Genomic DNA, 17,911 nt, shown 5'->3' on the forward strand with positions numbered 1-17,911 from the left:
AAGCATGTCCCTCAGTGCTACATCTCCATGTCTTTTAAATCCTTCCAGGGATGGTGATTCCACCGCTTTTCAAGCTGACATGCTTAGCAACCCTTTTGGTGAAGACATTTTTCTTAGTATTGAACCCAAGCCATGCATATTTGGCAGGAATTGCCTAGGAAAACCGCCACAGAAGCTCAGCTAATGTAGACCACCGCAGATGCACCCAGGCCGTGCCAGTTTGCATAGCAGTACCTCACTGAGTTTGTCAGGGCCAGGAAAACAGTCACTATTCTGAGATAGTGTATGAAATCTGGTGAAGAACTCTGGAAAAGGTAGGAAGCTTCTCTGTGCTGAAAACTGCAGTTGTTTATAATGGCCTCAAAAGTAAATGAAAGATCAACATATGCATTTCTTCTGTACTCATTTTGTATTTCCAAATTATACCAGGTTTTGCTGTAATTAATTAGAGTTTCACAGCAGCAAAAATTCGGCAGTGCAGAGTAGAGAATAAACAAGTTCTTGGTGGAAATTCCCAGATAGTTTTGTGAGTGTGAAACCAAACTATTACACATGGCACCCTCCAGCCCACCTGGACTCCATGGGGTGAATGGATGGCACACTTCAAAAGCAGCATCCATTGTTCACTGCTATTCCTTACTTCTCTGGTAAAGTGGTTCTTTCCAAAATGCATGTGTACAGTATCTGAATTCATTTTACATAGCAGGGAAATAAGATTCTCTAAACCAGTAATTTAAATACAGGACTAGTGGCAAAGTCATGTTTGGCCTAGCACAGCATTTAAACTGTTCTTTCTGACAATCTACTTTGGAGAACTAATGGAGGATTTAAAAGTCGTCTTAAGCTTAGCACAATTCCTGTATTTCAAAGAGCTCTACTAGGGATCAGATATGTTTTTAGTGTGTTCTGACAGTCCATAGATTTAAACATTTTTTTACATGCATATATACAAAAATATACATGGCATATGTAAATGCATGCAGATAGATGATAGATAGATAGATAGATAGATAGACAGACAGATTAGATAGATAGATAGATAGATAGATAGATAGACAGATAGATGATAGATGTCTGAAGACACAAATTCACTCCTCAAATTAGTGCCATTGGCAATTTTGTGGCAAACACATTCTTCCTTTAAAAAACATAGAATAAAATGCACTTCAGTTTCTTCTTAAGCAAAGAAAACTTGAATTTATTTTTCCAGTCATTGCTGAAGAAGATCTGAACAAGAAAACTATCACCTACATTAACATGATGGACATTTTCTCAAAGATTTATTTTGCCACTGATTGTCTATTACTTCATAACAAATTACCTCACATGAAAAGCCTGGGAGATTTGTTTCCAAAAACCCATTTAATCCAAACTTTGGCTAAATTGATCTATGTCTTGAAACAAAATGAAAATTCAATTAGAAACTCTCACATTGAGTCTTTTCAGTGTCCAAAAGCCTTGCTCATTTTCCTGAAACCAATTTCAATGACTTATCAGAAGTGGCAACTTGAACTAGACAAACTGTCTTTTCAAATCTTCCAACTTCTGAAACTTCCAGGGACCGCAAAGAAATGCCAAAATTCTAAAATATATGATATCTGAATTAAGTAGTTGTTGGATCCTCAATGACTTTATTATTCCTTACCAATAATGTATTTGAAGAACATGGCTCTGATGAGGAGAAAGGAAAAGGACTTATAGTTCAAGTTCTCTCAAGAAGAGAGTTGTCAAAAGTAACTTGGAGAAATCTTGCAGTGCATACAATTCCAAGATGTTTAAGAAGCTCAAAATTTTATTTCATTTCATTTCATTTCATTTCATTTCATTTCATTTCATTTCATATCAGTATAAATCACCTCTTCAATTCACGGACTCCTTCAATTCACAGAGGCATTTCTAAAAATCTCAATGTTTATTTACTATGGTGGGTACTCTATTTGAAAGCATTTTGGCAGAAAAAAAAGTTTTTTTGCACAAGAAAGATTTTTTTTAAAAAGATATTTTGGAAAACAGTAAATGTCAGTGCACTGCATGCTTTTCTCTACTTCACCATGGCAATACATGCAATCTGGCTAAAATGCAGCTGTAGCTGCTAAGACCTATATGAGACTCTGTTGACATTATTATATATAAATTTAAGATAATATAATAAAATTCTTATTTTATATACATGTGTATGCAAGAGATTCTGTTGGCCATACAGTCCAACTTCCTTAGTCACTATGCCAATAGCATAAGACTTTTTACCAATAATTTAAAGAGTTTCTGATTTCTTATTCTGAATATTTTGTTTTGGGAAAAGTTTTTATAGAAGGACTGGTTTTTCAGCAAGCACGAATGTTTTAACTAAAACTGCAGTGAAAACAGTAGCAATTGGAACTATAAATCTATTTTTGCTTTGCCAACACTCATTTTAACTTTATTTCCAGTCAGTATTACTGAGCATCATGGAACTAAGGCTTCACTCATTATTTGGAAATTTTATAATGCTGACTAAGAAAGAAATGCACTGTTTAGAGTTAATGGAAAATGTACTGTTTATTGTCTATTTCTGAGACATTTGCAAAACACAAGGTATGAATATCTCCTGTGGCAGAAATATAGGAAATAACAATAGCATTTCCTTCCTGTGGGAACACAACATCCTGGAGATGCTGGGTTTATTACCTCTGTAATGCATTTTAACTTTTTTTGTGTTCTTCATTGGCAATAATAAATCTCTTTATATTACATTTCTCTTTGCTTGGGGTGGGGGAGGAAAGTGGTTTGCCACCTATCTAAAATGCTTCTGCCCCTTTTGTTCTCCAGTGAGATTACTCAATGGCTCTGTGAGTACCGAAGGGCTGGTGCAGGCCAGGGTTGGGAAGATGTGGCATCTGGCATGTGCAGATGATTGGAGTGGAGATATTTCAGACAGGGTTTGCCAGCTGCTGGGGTTGGGGTGAGTGATAAATATTCATTGTACTTTGTAACTTGTTTGCAGATTTGTTGAATGTATATTGGCATTTTCCTCCTCATTTTACTTGTGTACTCTCCAAAAAAATGGCAAAATGTATCTGTCTCTGTCAAGTGGAGTGCTTGGTGTGCCAACAAATTTGAGAATGTGGCAAACGCTGTCTTGATGACATTCAGTACAGGATTGATGACTCTGAACATGGCAGGTTGGGCATGAGGATACATATTGGAGAACACTGGGAAAGGGTTGTGGATGCATCACCCTTTTATCACTTTATGTCATCATTTACATCTTCACTTTCATAAGGATGGCTAAAGAGTAAAGCTGGAGCCAACAGCAGCCTTGGCTGCTCTGCTTTTGTAGTGCTGCTGTTCATTCCAGGTAGAGATAATCACTTGGATATTCTGCTGCTGGGCTCCCAGTACTTTTCATATCCATCATTAGATCTGAGCTGTTGGGAGAGGAAATGGAATTTCTCTTGAGATAGACTTAGAGCAGGGATGGAGTAGAGAAGCATATAGCAGAAAAATAGATTTGGCTTTAGTCCCTGTTCAGAAGAATTTTCAGGGGAAACGTGGAGATTGTTGAGTGCAGGGTGTTGCATTTTTCAATCTGTGGTAAAATTTATGGCCTAAATTTTGGCCTTACTTACATCATGCGCTACTCCACTTCCATCCACTAAATAATAATTAGCTTTCCTGCAGTGCTGAGGTTTCTAGGGAATGCCACTCACCCAACTAATAATCAAACTAAATTCTGAGCTTGCAATTCATTATTTTGGTCTGTGACTGAAGAAAGATGCTTACAAATCCCCTTCTGATAAATTCATTGCAGCAATTACAGAGTTAGAATGACTTAGAAAAATATCCAAGTGTTATTTCAGAAATGCTTCTAATTGGATGAATGTCTGCTGGTTTGTTGGGTTTTTTTACTTTTTTCCTTTGGGTGAGTAGTGGGTTTACATAAAAAATTTCTACATGCAGAAATCCTGACTGTAATTTATGCACACATGCAGGTAAGAACATACAAACTGTGTGTAATTGTGCTTCTGGTCAAATATCTTGTTCCTTAAAGTGGCCAGTGCCCTTCTTTCCCTGATTCTTTCTGCCCCTGCCCTGCCTTCTTTCCCTTCTGGACAGAAGTAATTTTGTGGTTTACTGATTTAATTGATATATTTGATAAGCTTCAACAAGCTTTGCCTTCCATGGCATTTTAACTTTTAAATATCAGTAAATGCTGTTCTTCCCCATAACATTCTGCAGCAATATCTTTCAGGTTGTCTCTATAAACTACTCAGCTGCACTTACTAAAAGAGTTCCTATCAAGCTTCCTAGTAATTTTTTATAATTCCATTTCCCAATTTACTACATACTCCCATTGTCTAGAATAAAAATATTTTTAAACTTAACTTGTTTACATTTTTGTAACCTGGGTGCTACTGCAGTTACATCATAGGACAAAATTCTTATATGGGTGTGACTATATTTATGTATGTATTAGTATATATATGTGTGTGTGTCTGTGTAACTTCTGTGAGCACCACACTATTCTGCTTTCCTTGAATCCCCCTGTAGCAGCATATTTCTTAATAAGCATCACCATATTTGTTTCTAAATGGATGTTTGCAATAGCAGGTCCTGAGTAGACCGTGGCTCATGCTCCTACACTGAATTACAACCTAGAATCATGTTTTATTAGAAAGACGGGCTAAAGTTCATATAGGACAATTTAGTTTCACTATTAATTGCTTATACATTTGCTAGTCTCACTTTCTGCTTAATTTATGAAAAGGACTGAGCTGACAGGAGTCCTGTATCATATCCTGATTATTTATGTACCTGGGCTACAAAGTGCAATGTTCCTCACAGGTTCTAGTAAATCTCAGTGTGAATTCTTTTGCTTCCATTTCTTAAATATGCGATTGTTGCATTTATGATTTGTACCAAACAAGAAGCTACTCTGGGGACATGCTTCTTGTGCATCTACAAAATACACCTTAGGCAAATAATTTACAAATCTTCCTAGTGAGTCTGGGCTGCAAGATGAACAAATTGATGCTCTGGAGAAACCTGAAAATAATCCTTTGCTCAGCTTGCACTTGTAGCTGTGTGCATCTGACAGCTAAAATCTGTTGTCAGCATCTTACTTCCCAGAACCAAGGAAATCACACACTGAGCTTTTCACCATTGCATTGGGCAGATGCAAAACAATCCTGTTTCCCTGGGACCAGAGCCAGCTGGGTCTTTGCTAAATTGTACCTAGGTATGGGGGTAGACCTGGCAATTTTATCACACCTGAAAGTCCAACAAGAGTGAGAGTTTTTAGGCTTTGCTCTGCAACCCTTCATTCTATTTTCTTCATGAACTTCAGAAGGAAATTAGTCTCCTGGGGAGACTTTGCTGGTGTCAGCAAAGTTCTTCATCATAGAATTTGACTCTGCCTACCTGGCCTGGCACTTTACTGCTCCCTCAGACTGTCTAAAAGCACTTCCAGGCTGAGAAATTCATCAGTAGTGACTTTTCCAGCAGGTGGATCATACAACTTTCCTGGTGGCACAGAAGGGTTGTTGAACACCTCTTTACTTCATACACAGGAGATTTGCAGGCAGATTTGCAGGCAGATTCCAGACTTCATCCTTCCCAGGAGAGTGAGATTTACTGCATTTGAAGAGTAGGCACAGTGCAGGTGCTCCCTGTGTACTAAACAAATGGTTCTCTTCTTGTTCCTGATGTGTAAGGTTAAAGGGCCAGATGGGAGTTTGTCATCCCCCCAAAAATTGTTCAGTCTAACCACAGCTATCTTTTTTCCCCATGCTTCCTCAAGGGAAAGCAAATATATTTCATAGATATGTGTTCCAAACTGGTCAGATGAAGTATCACAAAGTGCATGATGCAGAACAAACTATAAAGTAAATCTGGATATGTGTTCTGAATGTCAAAACAATTTGTCTCACCAATAGTACACAGAATTCTTAGTTCAAAAAGCCATTGCTTAAAAAAAAAAAAAAAAAAAGTTTTAAATTGACTACATGATCTTTAAAGGTGCCATCCAATACAAACTGTTCTGTGATTCCGTGACTTTATGAATACACCCCACTCTTGATCAATAGCAAACGTGACACTATTGACTTATTCCACAGCCACTCTGATTTCAACAGATCTATGAGGTGAAAATTAACTTTTTTTTTTTACTCCATTAGATTCTTCATTATACAAAACATAATTTCATTTCTTTCCTAGACAATATAGTATAACTGCACCACTCAAAAAAGCGAGACTATGATACCCCAAGGTTCAGCTATTACTGCCCTGTTTGGCATACTGAGTTTTAGCTCCATACATTTAACTGGTATTTCAAACCCTGCATTGTGGCACAGAAAAACAAAACTAAATATTTACTGCTGTCAAATGAATTAACTAATATCCCTTTCAATATTAATGTAGCATTAGAAATCTTAGAATAAGATGTAAGACTGGAAGTAAGTGATTCACATTTTAATCCAAATGAGTTTCAAGCCCTGAAAATCCCCTGCTAAAGGGTCATTATTTGAGGAGAAGAAAAAAAAAATTAAAAGCTGGTGTTTAGTCTATCAGCATAATCATTTCCCAAATATTGCTCCAATGGTGGATTAGGGTATATATCTAAAAATATGCATGTATCTTTTTGTCCTAGAGGTGCAAACATGTCATCACCTGTATTATTCACTGGAGATGGCCCATTTGTCACCATCACCAAAGGAAGTGACCACAGCCTAATTTTTACAAAAAGGTGGGTACAGTGAGGTTTCTTCCTCATACAAACAATGTCTTTAAGTGTTGAGATGATTATTTATGCACTAATATATAGCTCAAATCCTAATTGACATTTCTATGCATTTACTGTGGAAATTACATACTCTTTTATGAAAATATTTCTTATCTAGAAATCTCTAAAATATGGGTACATAATATAGTAGAACTAAGACTACCTATATATAATACAGAAGAATTAGGTTGGAGTGACATTCACCCACAGTTATAGAGTAGTTGTCACAGTAAGTTCTATCTGTAATCAGCAGAGAAAAATAAGCACTCCCAAATGTGATCCATCAAGGCGTCTCTTGAAATATGATGAGTCACACTCTATAGTCCTTTAACTTTATTGATATAGACTTTGGACACACTGAGGATTGCTAATTTAAGCCATCTACAGACAGGAATCTATATTTAAACAAACTATTCCCACTCAAAAAATGACTTCCGGATTTGTCTCCACCTTTACAAGTGAACCATTAGATGACATGATCCTCAGAATACATTTGATTCTATTCTAACCGTTCTCAGTCCAAATAACTGCTGAAGAGATTCCGAAGGATACTAGAAACTGGTAATTTCTTGTACATTAAGTGAAAATGTGATATTAGCCTAGGATTACATCCTCAGGAAATGGTGGGATTTATAACACAACTCCCAAGCAGAAAGGCTTGCCATCATCAGTTTAAAGAATTGTAATGACTTCAGTTATTGTTTTCTGTTTATAAGAGGCTTTACTGTATCATTTTTTCTGGATTTCTACCAAAACACTGAGCCAGAAAATTACTGTCTAATAGCTAAAATGCTGAAACCATGTTGAGGACAGCAAAAGTCCATGTTCTTTCAGTTTCCCTTAATAAAATACCACATAGTAACAAAGCAAGAGACATGTCTTAATTTTCTATGGTCTATTATTTTCTCTACATGAAAAAAAATAATTAGAAGTTTCATTTTATGTTCTAATTATACTCTGTTATCCTGAAACATTTAACATTCTCATGGGTGGTGAAAGTATCTTAAACTAATGGAAATCATTGGAGGCTATTTTTCTTTTTTTCTTGAGTGAATATCTAAACCAGCATTGCCACAAGACATCTTGAAGAGCAGTAATGATTTAAAGATGTCTTCTGTTAATATCTATTAAACACTAAAAGTGATTAAAGCAGGAGGAAATGGAATAAGTTCATTTATCTTAGTCGTATTTCTGTTGCAGAAATAGTGTCTTCTCCCATGTTTCATCCAGAGAGCTGATAGGAACCATTTTGCAGGGTAACACTACTGCAGAGTCACACACGGTTTTTCTACATATAATGAATGCTAGAAAGATCACACAGATCTGATAATTTAAGCAACTGAATTCATTAACTGGTAATCCAATTATAAAATGCATTTCTCACATTGTCTGTTTTTTTATTCAAGTGCATCCACCATTGAAACAAAGGAAGGCACATATAATAGGGCTTGAAATCTGCAGGGAAAGAGACAGCAAAAGAATTCTCTGGTGCCCTTAGGTAATGTGATTTTTGGCAGAATAGCTTTGTAAGAGCCCCAGATCCTGCCTTTTTGATATATGTGAGCAGATTCCACAGGGACTAATTGTTTTTGCCAGTTCTAAGTGAAGATCATACTCACAGATATCCTAACTACTCCAGACTTCTGCCTGGCATGCTGCTTGACAGGTGACAGTCAGAGATGCACAGAGGGTGTTCAGCACTTGCCTCTGGTGCCTTTTGGCCACTCCTGTGCAGACCAAGAGGCAGCTGAGAACTGTTGGGCTGAAGTGCAGGCAAGGAAGTGCTTCTCCTGCTGGCAGCTAGCTCCACAAAGAAAAAGCAGAGGCAAATGAAGTAATTTCACCAACCAGTAGGTGCTTGTGATGGGACAGGCAACTCCCTTTACACTGAAAATGTAAATTTATAGGGACAATCTGATACTTTGGTTGTTAGTTCAGGTAGTTTATGCACCTACCTATGAGAAAGCATAAGATCAGATAAAAGACCTAATATACAACACCACTGACCCTGCCTTTGAAAGCCTATGGAGGCATCATGGAAAAGAGTATTTAGTTGCTATGAAGTTTATGCAGAAGATTATTTTGGTTTCTTGCATTTTTGGTTTCTTAATATTTGTCTGGTTACAGATTTGGATACATGTCACAGAAAATCGTTTCCACTTTTTAAATTACAGCTTTAAAATTAGGTACCTACCTTGAAGTGGAAAATGGCAATGTGGGACTATTCAGGGCCAGAGGAATATCTCATTTGCACCCCACTAGAGTGAAGGTTTAACTGGGGAAGTGGTGGGTGGTTGCGGTTCCCACTTTATTTCATGTCCCTCTGTGCCATTGGGAAATTACGGGGTCACATCTGACTCACAGCAGATATCAAATTTTAGAGCAAACACAGTGAGGGATATATCACTTCCTATCATGTTTAAAGTATCCTTCACCGACTCTATTTAAAAATGGAATGTGGAAATGCTCACTTGAAACAAATCATTGGCAGAGCTTGGTTTTCTATCTTCCCCTCATTTTTATTTCTGTGTGTATCAGATTTGAATTGCTAGCATGCACACTGTCCCAAGTGTTTCAGATTCATTACGGACTATGAACATAATATTAAAACCTCTGGGTATCATAAGTGTTTGAGCAGTTTTGATCTATGGGTCTTGTACTCTTCAGACTCTGGCTTTATACATTTGATAAATAATTTCTAACCTAGCATATGCAACTACGTATTTTACAGTAGCATTATTTTCTTAGTAAAATGACACAGGGATATACAACTAACCTCTTAAATTCTTTGGCTACACTGATCTCTAGTGGTAAGGTATGGAAAACATCTCAAAAGATAGGAAAAAATACCATAGGCAGCTATAACTTTATTGCAAATCTGTCTCAGGCAGATGACCCATTTCCCTAAAACACAAGAAGAGTCTACTTTTATTTCCATAATATAAATCAATTAAGTGCCCACTGAAGAGGAATATGTACATTTAAAGTTGTATAACACATAATGTTTTATACTTTTAATTAAAACATAATTTAAACATGTAGCATTATGTGCTTAACAGGCTGATACTGCTAAATGAAAGTACTTTCATATATAGGATTGTATAAATTTCTCTCTGTGTGTATGAATATATATTTGATAGTCAGAGTTATCTGGCGTGCAGATGCTTGTGATTAAATTGCACTTTTATTCTAGAGAACACTGTTGGGACAACCTGGTGGTTCATCTGCAATGTAACATTCAATGTAAGTACACAGAATCCAGGAATATTTCACAAAGAGATCAAATTGTTCAGACCATAAAGCCAAATGTTTATAGCTTGAATGGAAAGATTAGGGAATAGACTATAAATCCTATACTCATAAATGATATAAACAAAGGAAAATTTAATCTTCGCTTCATTTCAGTGTTAAGTGTACACTAAAGATGGATCTGTAGTGAAAACATTTATAAAATAACTGTATAAAAATTCCAGAAGGTCTGAGGAAAGAAAACATCTAAATCCAACTTAGACAGTTGCTCTTGATTTCAGCTATAAAAACCCAAACTTTTTTCCACAGTATTTTTGAATAGCAGTTCAGATTCTACAAAGCCTTGTTTTTTTCCAAGAAAATGGGCTAGTCTAATAAAATATGCTACATCACTTTAATTTTTTATTTGATTTGATTTGATTTTGCTTTATCTTAGCTTGTGGAAAACACCTGGTAACTCAGAATAACGGAACAAGAATTGTAGGTGGAAATGATGCCAGAAGAGAGGCTTGGCCTTGGATAGTTTCACTCCATTTTAATTTGCGACCTGTTTGTGGAGCTTCCCTTGTCAGTGACGAGTGGCTGGTGACAGCAGCACACTGTGTCTATGGGTAAAGTTCTTTTATGTGCAAGTTCACTAAAGAGGCATCAGATTAAGAACAAATTGTGACACAGATATGAAAAATTCACAACTAACTCCTGGTTTAATTACCACGTTTTGAATCACTTATAGGTTCAGGTGAAAACTCCCTTACTTCCTGGTAAATCCTCAGTCCTTACTTTAGTGCAGACAGTTGTGGAAACCAAGCAGCATTTCCTGAAGAATAAGGAATTGCATTTTAAATGCATGGTATTAATACTGAGCATTGGTACTTAATCCATAATAATTGTGGCCCTCCATAAATTAAGTGAATCCCTCTACCAGTGGTATAAAAGGTGACATCACATCCCATAAATTAAACCCAGCGTTCCTCCTACGTATTAATCTGAATTGATCAAGATTTACTGTGCATCACTGAAAAAACTCTTGATTTATGTGCGTTGATTAGGCAATACTGGATATCCTCTCTATGGCGTTATTTGTACCATTCAAGCAAGTGATGCATATTGAAATATTTTCTATTATTTGCTTTCATAATATCTACAATAAAAACAGATGTTGTAAAAGATGTATAGAAACTGGAATGGCAAAAAAAAAACCCAAAAAAACAAAAAACAAAAAAATACCACAAAAACCCCACCAAAATTAGAGTAGAGCTTTCACTACAAATATCTAAATGGTAAGGCAGTGAAGACTGTGCCAAAATCCTAACGCTGCCTTATGGCATGACAGGCACTACATTCCACACAAAGACACTAAAATGAAAAGGATTAAGCCCTCTTAGTTTCCACACAATAAATCCACTATTGTCTTGGTACTTCCTTTTCACTTGAATTACCTTTCTATTTTCAACTAAATCTAATTTTATCATCTTGCCTTTGCTAGAATTTTCCTAAATTGAAGCTTGCAGTTTCACACCTTCTGAACATTTATCTTGGACACTTCTAGTTTAGAACAAAAGAACCTCTTGGTGTCAAACCAAAAGATGAGCCGAAACCAAATCAGTCCAACAATCAGGCTGAAAATGTACTTTTTAAACCATAAAGTGATGGATTAAAATCCTGAAAATATTTAAGTTCTCTGATGAACACAGACTCCAATCAGCATGTGTAGATTAGGCATATTATGCCATATTTTGTCTTAGCATATCTTGTTTGAATGAGATTAAAAACTAAGAGACTTATTTTCTGAGTCTATGAGCTGCAGCATTTCCAACAACATCTCAGACCTCTTATTCATTCAACATTCCATTAGAATTTTCTAACTGGGACCAATATTAATTGCCTGCTGGGCAGTCAGCAGTATTCTTCATAGTGTTTAAAAAGCCACGCTAATTTAGTTAATGTATTTTCCTCCTCTGCACCGCCAATTGATTAATTCATTATAAATAATGCATTATAAGCTCACCATAAAAAAATCAGCACCGCATATCTGCAGTGTGGATGTTTAAGACAGTGATACTCTCACAGAATTCTAAGCACATCTACCCTGTTCTATTTATTTGACAAAACATGCAAATGCTAGGGATTACCACAAGGCTAAATATCAGCATTTTATCTGATACATGTTTTTCAAGACTTCCATTAATGATTCCTAATTGTGAATAACCTCCTTGCAACTTCTAGGAGACAACTAAAGCCATTCCGCTGGCAAGCGGCTCTTGGCTTGTACAGTCAGTCAGAGCTGGAACAGCCTCCAACAGTGGTTCGAAACATCGACAGAATAGTTATAAATCCTCATTACATGAAGCAAACAAAAGACAGTGATATTGCTCTGATGCACCTCCAACACAAAGTGCAGTACACAGGTGAGTTTTTGTTTTCCCAAGAGACCCATTTATTCCCGTTTATTCCATTATGCAGTGCTAAGGATACGAGGGTGGTGGGGAGTCCGCTCAGTACTTCCTGGATATCTTGGCAAAAAGTGGGTTTGGATTAATGAATGTTTTCTGGTATGACTTCATAAAAACCTGAATACAGGGAAGAGGATGAAATTGATTGCTTGTTTCTCATTCACAGATTACATACAACCTATCTGCCTACCAGAAAAGAATCAACAGTTTTTACCAGGAATTAACTGCTCGATTGCTGGCTGGGGTGATATTAGGAATGAAGGTGGGTCATCAGCCTGGAAAATTCTGACAGAGATGTAGCTGTGAGGGGAAGTTTGTTCCTATTCCATAGGAGTTGCTAAGGTCAAATAGTTTAGAGAGCTACTCTTCCATATGAAAATTTAGAAACTATCCCATTCCACTATTCCTTCTCTGAAGCAAAATTATAACGTATCTCTCAGAAGAAAACATGCATATCTAAGTTCATTAGGCTATGAAGAAAGCTTTTTACATCCACTAAGAAGTTATGATGACTACTTTTCTCAACATGAAATATGTACATCTCAGTTCCAGATATTGGGTGGGGGAAGGGGAAGATTAGTCTTTCTGACAATGTGCAAATGATTTTCCCCAGAAGTCAAGAAAACTGACTGCAGTGTGAATGTATGTTCTGTTTGTATGTCAGATGCTCCAGATTTGGAGTCTCTCTGAAATAATAAACACGCCATTTCACTTCCACAGTTGAATACATTGACTCCTACATTAAACAGTATTTAAAATTTTGGGTAGGAATTAATAAAAGAATTTTTTTAAAAAATCTTAAATCACCAAAGTTACACAATGAATAGTGAGGAAACACTAGACAACCCATGTTCCTAAGCCTTTAGTCATCCCTTAGATGTCCCTACAGTGAGTTCATAGTCATTGATTTTAGTAATCTTGATTCAATTATAACCAAATTCAGTTCCATTACAAAAATGAAAGACAGAATTCAGTTAAGGAGTCCTGTTTAATCAGAGACTGTGTTACAGGGGCATAAGCCTGAATAGTGCAGCAGTAAGGCAGGGATTCCTGCTGCTCAGGAGCGTGCTGAGCATGCTGGAACAGGAACAAAACCATCAGTGTTCCCAGTGGGATGCACGTATTTAATGCTGCAGGTAAATGTACTTTGTATTTTCATCAGGTCCCTCTTCAAATATATTGCAAGAAGCAGAGGTCCCTCTCCTTTCCAATGAAAAATGCCAGCAATGGATGCCAAAATATAATATTACTGAGAATATGCTCTGTGCAGGATATGACATGGGAGGAATAGATTCCTGCCAGGTAAGTAGAAGCAACTCATTTCCACTGCTGGCATAAACTTCATCTAGTTACTGAATAAAACACTCCCTGATCCTCCACTCATGAAAACCAGAACAATCCCTGTCCATTAATGTAATTTCTACTCATGGTACTTTGCCTGTTTAATAATTTATCAGGATACAAGTTTAAATATTTTTTTGTGTGTCATCTTGGCATAAACAATCATGGAGGGAGATAAATATGAGGACTTGAAATTTTTTGCACTAGGCTTTGAATAATTCCTGCTGAGTAATTCCATGAAGGAGTGAGGCACATACTTAGAGAAATGCAGAGAACAGAGAAATAAATACCAAACAGACTGAAGTCTCAGAAATCCTTCATTATGGGAAAGACAGCAAAGCTGATTTCTCCAGAATCTGTAGACTCTGGAGACCTTTTCTAAGCAGACACCACAGTATTTCAGAGAGGCTGCCTTTCTGCACTGATCTATGTTCGTGTGGGTTTAGTTTTTATCCATTCCAGCTCTCTTTATAACTCGCTGCTTCTCTTTGAGAATGTACTCAGAGATGGCTGCCACATGATTTTTCTTCCAGCAATAATAGAGTCTGTGGCACGGAGACTGGCTGGCTTCCCTGAAGCCTGATAAAGAGCATTCTCACGTAATTCCTATTGCCTTGCCCAACCAACCTAAGCCTTTACCACGTGCCCTGACTTTGCCCAGTTTAGTCTAGAACAATGACTCTATCCAAGCCTAATGTCCGTTCCCCTCATAGTTTTCCTCTTTCCCTTTTTCTTTCTGAACCTTATACTGAAAAAAACCAAAACAATAACACAAAAAAAGAAACCCAGAACAAAACAAGAAACAATTCTATGTAGAACCACAGGCTGATAGAGAGTACAAGTGACCAGCACTATGATCAATGACCAGTCAGCCATGAGCAAACATGAACAACTGATTCCTGATAGCACATCCCCCTTTAGGCTGCTGTCACAGCCTTTAACATTATGGGATGCCCTAGGGTTATGGGCAGAAGTATTTTAATGGCTGAGCCCTTGCAGAATTCTCTGGTAAAGATCCATTCACAGGGCTTGGAGAAGGCACAATTAATACTGGTTCAACTAACTCGATAGACAATGAAAAACAGTAATTGCTTTCTTTCTCATCAAAACAAGACACCCACGGCTGACTCATCCCCACTCAAGCTAAATCAAATTCAGTCTCTATTACAATGCTTCATCTGCTAAACTATTGAAAAGGAGGTGAGAGAAAAGGACACCTCTTCTGGAAATCTTGTTATTTTGTTCTCTAAATTTGAAACTGTGGAAACTCTGGGGTGACTGAAAATAGTGTGTTTTGGCTGAATATATTCAACTGAAAAAAATCCTCCACATTTACCCAGGCTTTGTGAAATATGAAGGGCTGAACATAAAAGGAATAAGATTAAAAAAAATAAATCTCTTGAAGTCCAGTCCTGTATTGGAAGACTGATGACAGCTTAAGCTCACATCATTTAAAATATAAAGAAAAAAATAAATTGATCATTTCAAGATTTTTTTTTCACATGGAAATATTAATCTTGATCTCACTTCCTGGTGTTCAGGACATACAGGGGTAGAGCATCTATGATTAGGAACAAAATGAACAAGCATCATAAACAGGCTCTGCCCGAGAGTTGACACTGTTCACTTTTAACTTTTGAATTTGTTGTTGCAGGGGGATTCAGGTGGCCCTCTGACATTCAGAGATGGGGACAAGTGGTTTTTGGCTGGTGTGGTATCATTTGGTGAAGGGTGTGCACTTCCCCAACGACCAGGAGTGTATGTTCGAGTCACCATGTTTGTGGACTGGATCAAAAGCATAATCTATTAGCTTGATATTTTTTAATTATAGCAATGGAGTTTAGATGTTGAAAGTAAGACACTGCTTAATGCTGTAAATTAGGCTGCTATTTCAATCTCACAGAAAAAATAAACAAATATGTAAATCTGGGTGAGGAAAACATTGGTAACTTCTTTTTTGTTAATAAGACCCATTTCCAAGTGAGCACAACATTTCAAAAGAGACGCTGTGGTTTTGTTAATAAATAGTTATGTCATTTTACTTTTTGTTTTATATAGGATCTTAGGAAAACAGATTCTTTGAACATTAGTGCATTAACTGCACAGTTGAGGGCTTTACAAAGCACAGGCAGTAAAAAAATGTTTGCAAACTGTAAATGCTGTAGTGGAAAAGAATCACAATTGTTAATATCAAGTGAAATAGTATCTGGTTTATGTTTTTACATTGTGTTTTTCAATGTGCAATTTCATATTAATGCAGAGCCAACTCTTCCCAGCAATCTCTCTGCATATCAAAATGAAGGTGCATGTCCTCTCTTTAAACTGGGCTCATGGGAGTTCCTCTGCCTTGCCTATTACAAAAGGCTCTGGAGTGAGGTTTATGGATTGTGCAGAAAGGCTGACCACGGATCATGCTGCTTTCTAATGAATAAACTGAATGTCAGCCAAATGTTCTCTCTTGTGTAATGTGTTTGGAATTAATAGAGTTAAAAAAGGATTGAATAAAGCTTTTTAGTTTTCTTTCTAGGCAAGTGTTTGGCAATTATTCAAACAATTACAGAGATGTGCTTTTCCACACCCAATCACAGACTCACAACACTGCAACTTTTTCTCATAAAAAGTGATGTTTCTAAAAACATTTGACAATAATGAGTACCAGTTCTCCCTCAAGAATAATAATGCTACCATATTACATGCCTTTTCTGTACTGGTGATTTTTAATACATGTTTTGTGCTTTGTAAAAAAAACCAGCAGGGTATCCCATTACAGCATTCTAATGGGGAAAGTATATGAAAACTAAAATAAGGGGTTTATATTCTTGAGCTCTTTTATAAATAGGTTTCTATTAAAATATAATTACTTGCTTGTTCAAATGCCTTAAATTCTATGGTATTAGTGTAATATGATGCACTTCTTTATTTCTGTTTTCAGACCAGTGTAGGACTTTAATATATTTATCATTTCACAGTACCTACAAAATGCATTCTCACTTACTGCATAAGTGTATCTACACATATACACACAGGTGTTGTAAGCTCCTGGATTTGATTCTTGCAACTCTAAATGAAGGTATGAAATGTTTGCAAACAGAGGTTGGCAGTCACTGATTAAAAAAAAAAAAATCAACAAAAACACCAAGTCCCAAACTGCTTTCAGGTCTTTGTAATTAGAGAACTAGGTTCAGACCAAAATCTACAGCTTTATCAAGACATCTGTGATCACAAAGAACACAGATAAACACAATTATGACAGAGAGAAGGTAAGAAGGTGTTTTAGACACAGTCTCTCATATGAAAGACACAGTTTTTTAACATTAAAATATTAGAGTTGCAAATTTTATCTTTCATAGTGAACCATTGTTTCTCCTATTACTCTAAAAAGTAGAGCATTTTCCTACCAGTATAAATTGATTGGGATAAAACAATTACATTAAAGTGCTTAAGTAAAATAGGACCTGATTTTTGCATTATTTACCATACATCACTATTGTACATTGTGTTACAGTCTGTAAATAAAATACAAAAGCCAAATGAAAGAGATCCAGCCACTAGAAAATGTGCTTCAGTAAGATACAGTAAGATACTTTTATCCATGTGCATTTTCTTGCTTTCTAAAATGCAAAGCATAGATGTATTTTGAGATATACATTGATAAACCACCTCATCAGACTGAAAAAGTTCTATTATGAACCCTGGCATAAAAAGATATATCATATAAACTATTTTAATTTTAAAAGCCATTTTATTTCAACTAATTATGTCTAGATAAAACTAACATAACCTTAGTCAATCACATTCTAGCCTTTGGTCAACATCCACGACTTCAGTCACCTGCAAATTAACCTGTGGAGAAACCAGTCAATACTATGTCAAAACACTTGGGCAGAACAGATTACTTGAAATTGAATCTGCTCCAAGATGCTTTGAAACAGAGGATGGATATGGTGATAAATATGGAAATATTTTGTCCCAATAGCCAATATTTCTTATTTCTACATAAAATCTGAGCACACTACAACAGAAGCACTGGATGCCACTTCTCCATCTGCCTTCACAAAGAGTTTGGGACAGGTCTGTGCCGATGTCTGCCTAGACATCACTTTCAATC

The 17,911-nt window shown here is 36.5% G+C and overlaps 1 protein-coding gene across 1 annotated transcript in view; it reads left to right on the plus strand.

Moving 5' to 3' along the window:
* The window catches only part of TMPRSS15 (transmembrane serine protease 15), a 53,584-nt gene extending 37,971 nt beyond the window's left edge, over positions 1–15,613 (plus strand). The window contains exons 20-27 of the mRNA XM_041414788.1: positions 2,809–2,941; positions 6,629–6,724; positions 9,954–10,003; positions 10,446–10,620; positions 12,236–12,417; positions 12,629–12,724; positions 13,625–13,764; positions 15,458–15,613. Of these exons, the coding sequence (XP_041270722.1) occupies positions 2,809–2,941; positions 6,629–6,724; positions 9,954–10,003; positions 10,446–10,620; positions 12,236–12,417; positions 12,629–12,724; positions 13,625–13,764; positions 15,458–15,613 (1,028 nt within the window). The remainder of the gene's footprint in view (positions 1–2,808; positions 2,942–6,628; positions 6,725–9,953; positions 10,004–10,445; positions 10,621–12,235; positions 12,418–12,628; positions 12,725–13,624; positions 13,765–15,457) is intronic.
* Positions 15,614–17,911: the final 2,298 nt, after the last annotated feature.

Source organism: Onychostruthus taczanowskii, unplaced genomic scaffold (genome assembly GCF_017590055.1).
Source record: "Onychostruthus taczanowskii isolate IOZ18803 unplaced genomic scaffold, ASM1759005v1 scaffold47, whole genome shotgun sequence".
In the NCBI taxonomy this organism is placed as follows: Eukaryota; Metazoa; Chordata; class Aves; order Passeriformes; family Passeridae; genus Onychostruthus; species Onychostruthus taczanowskii.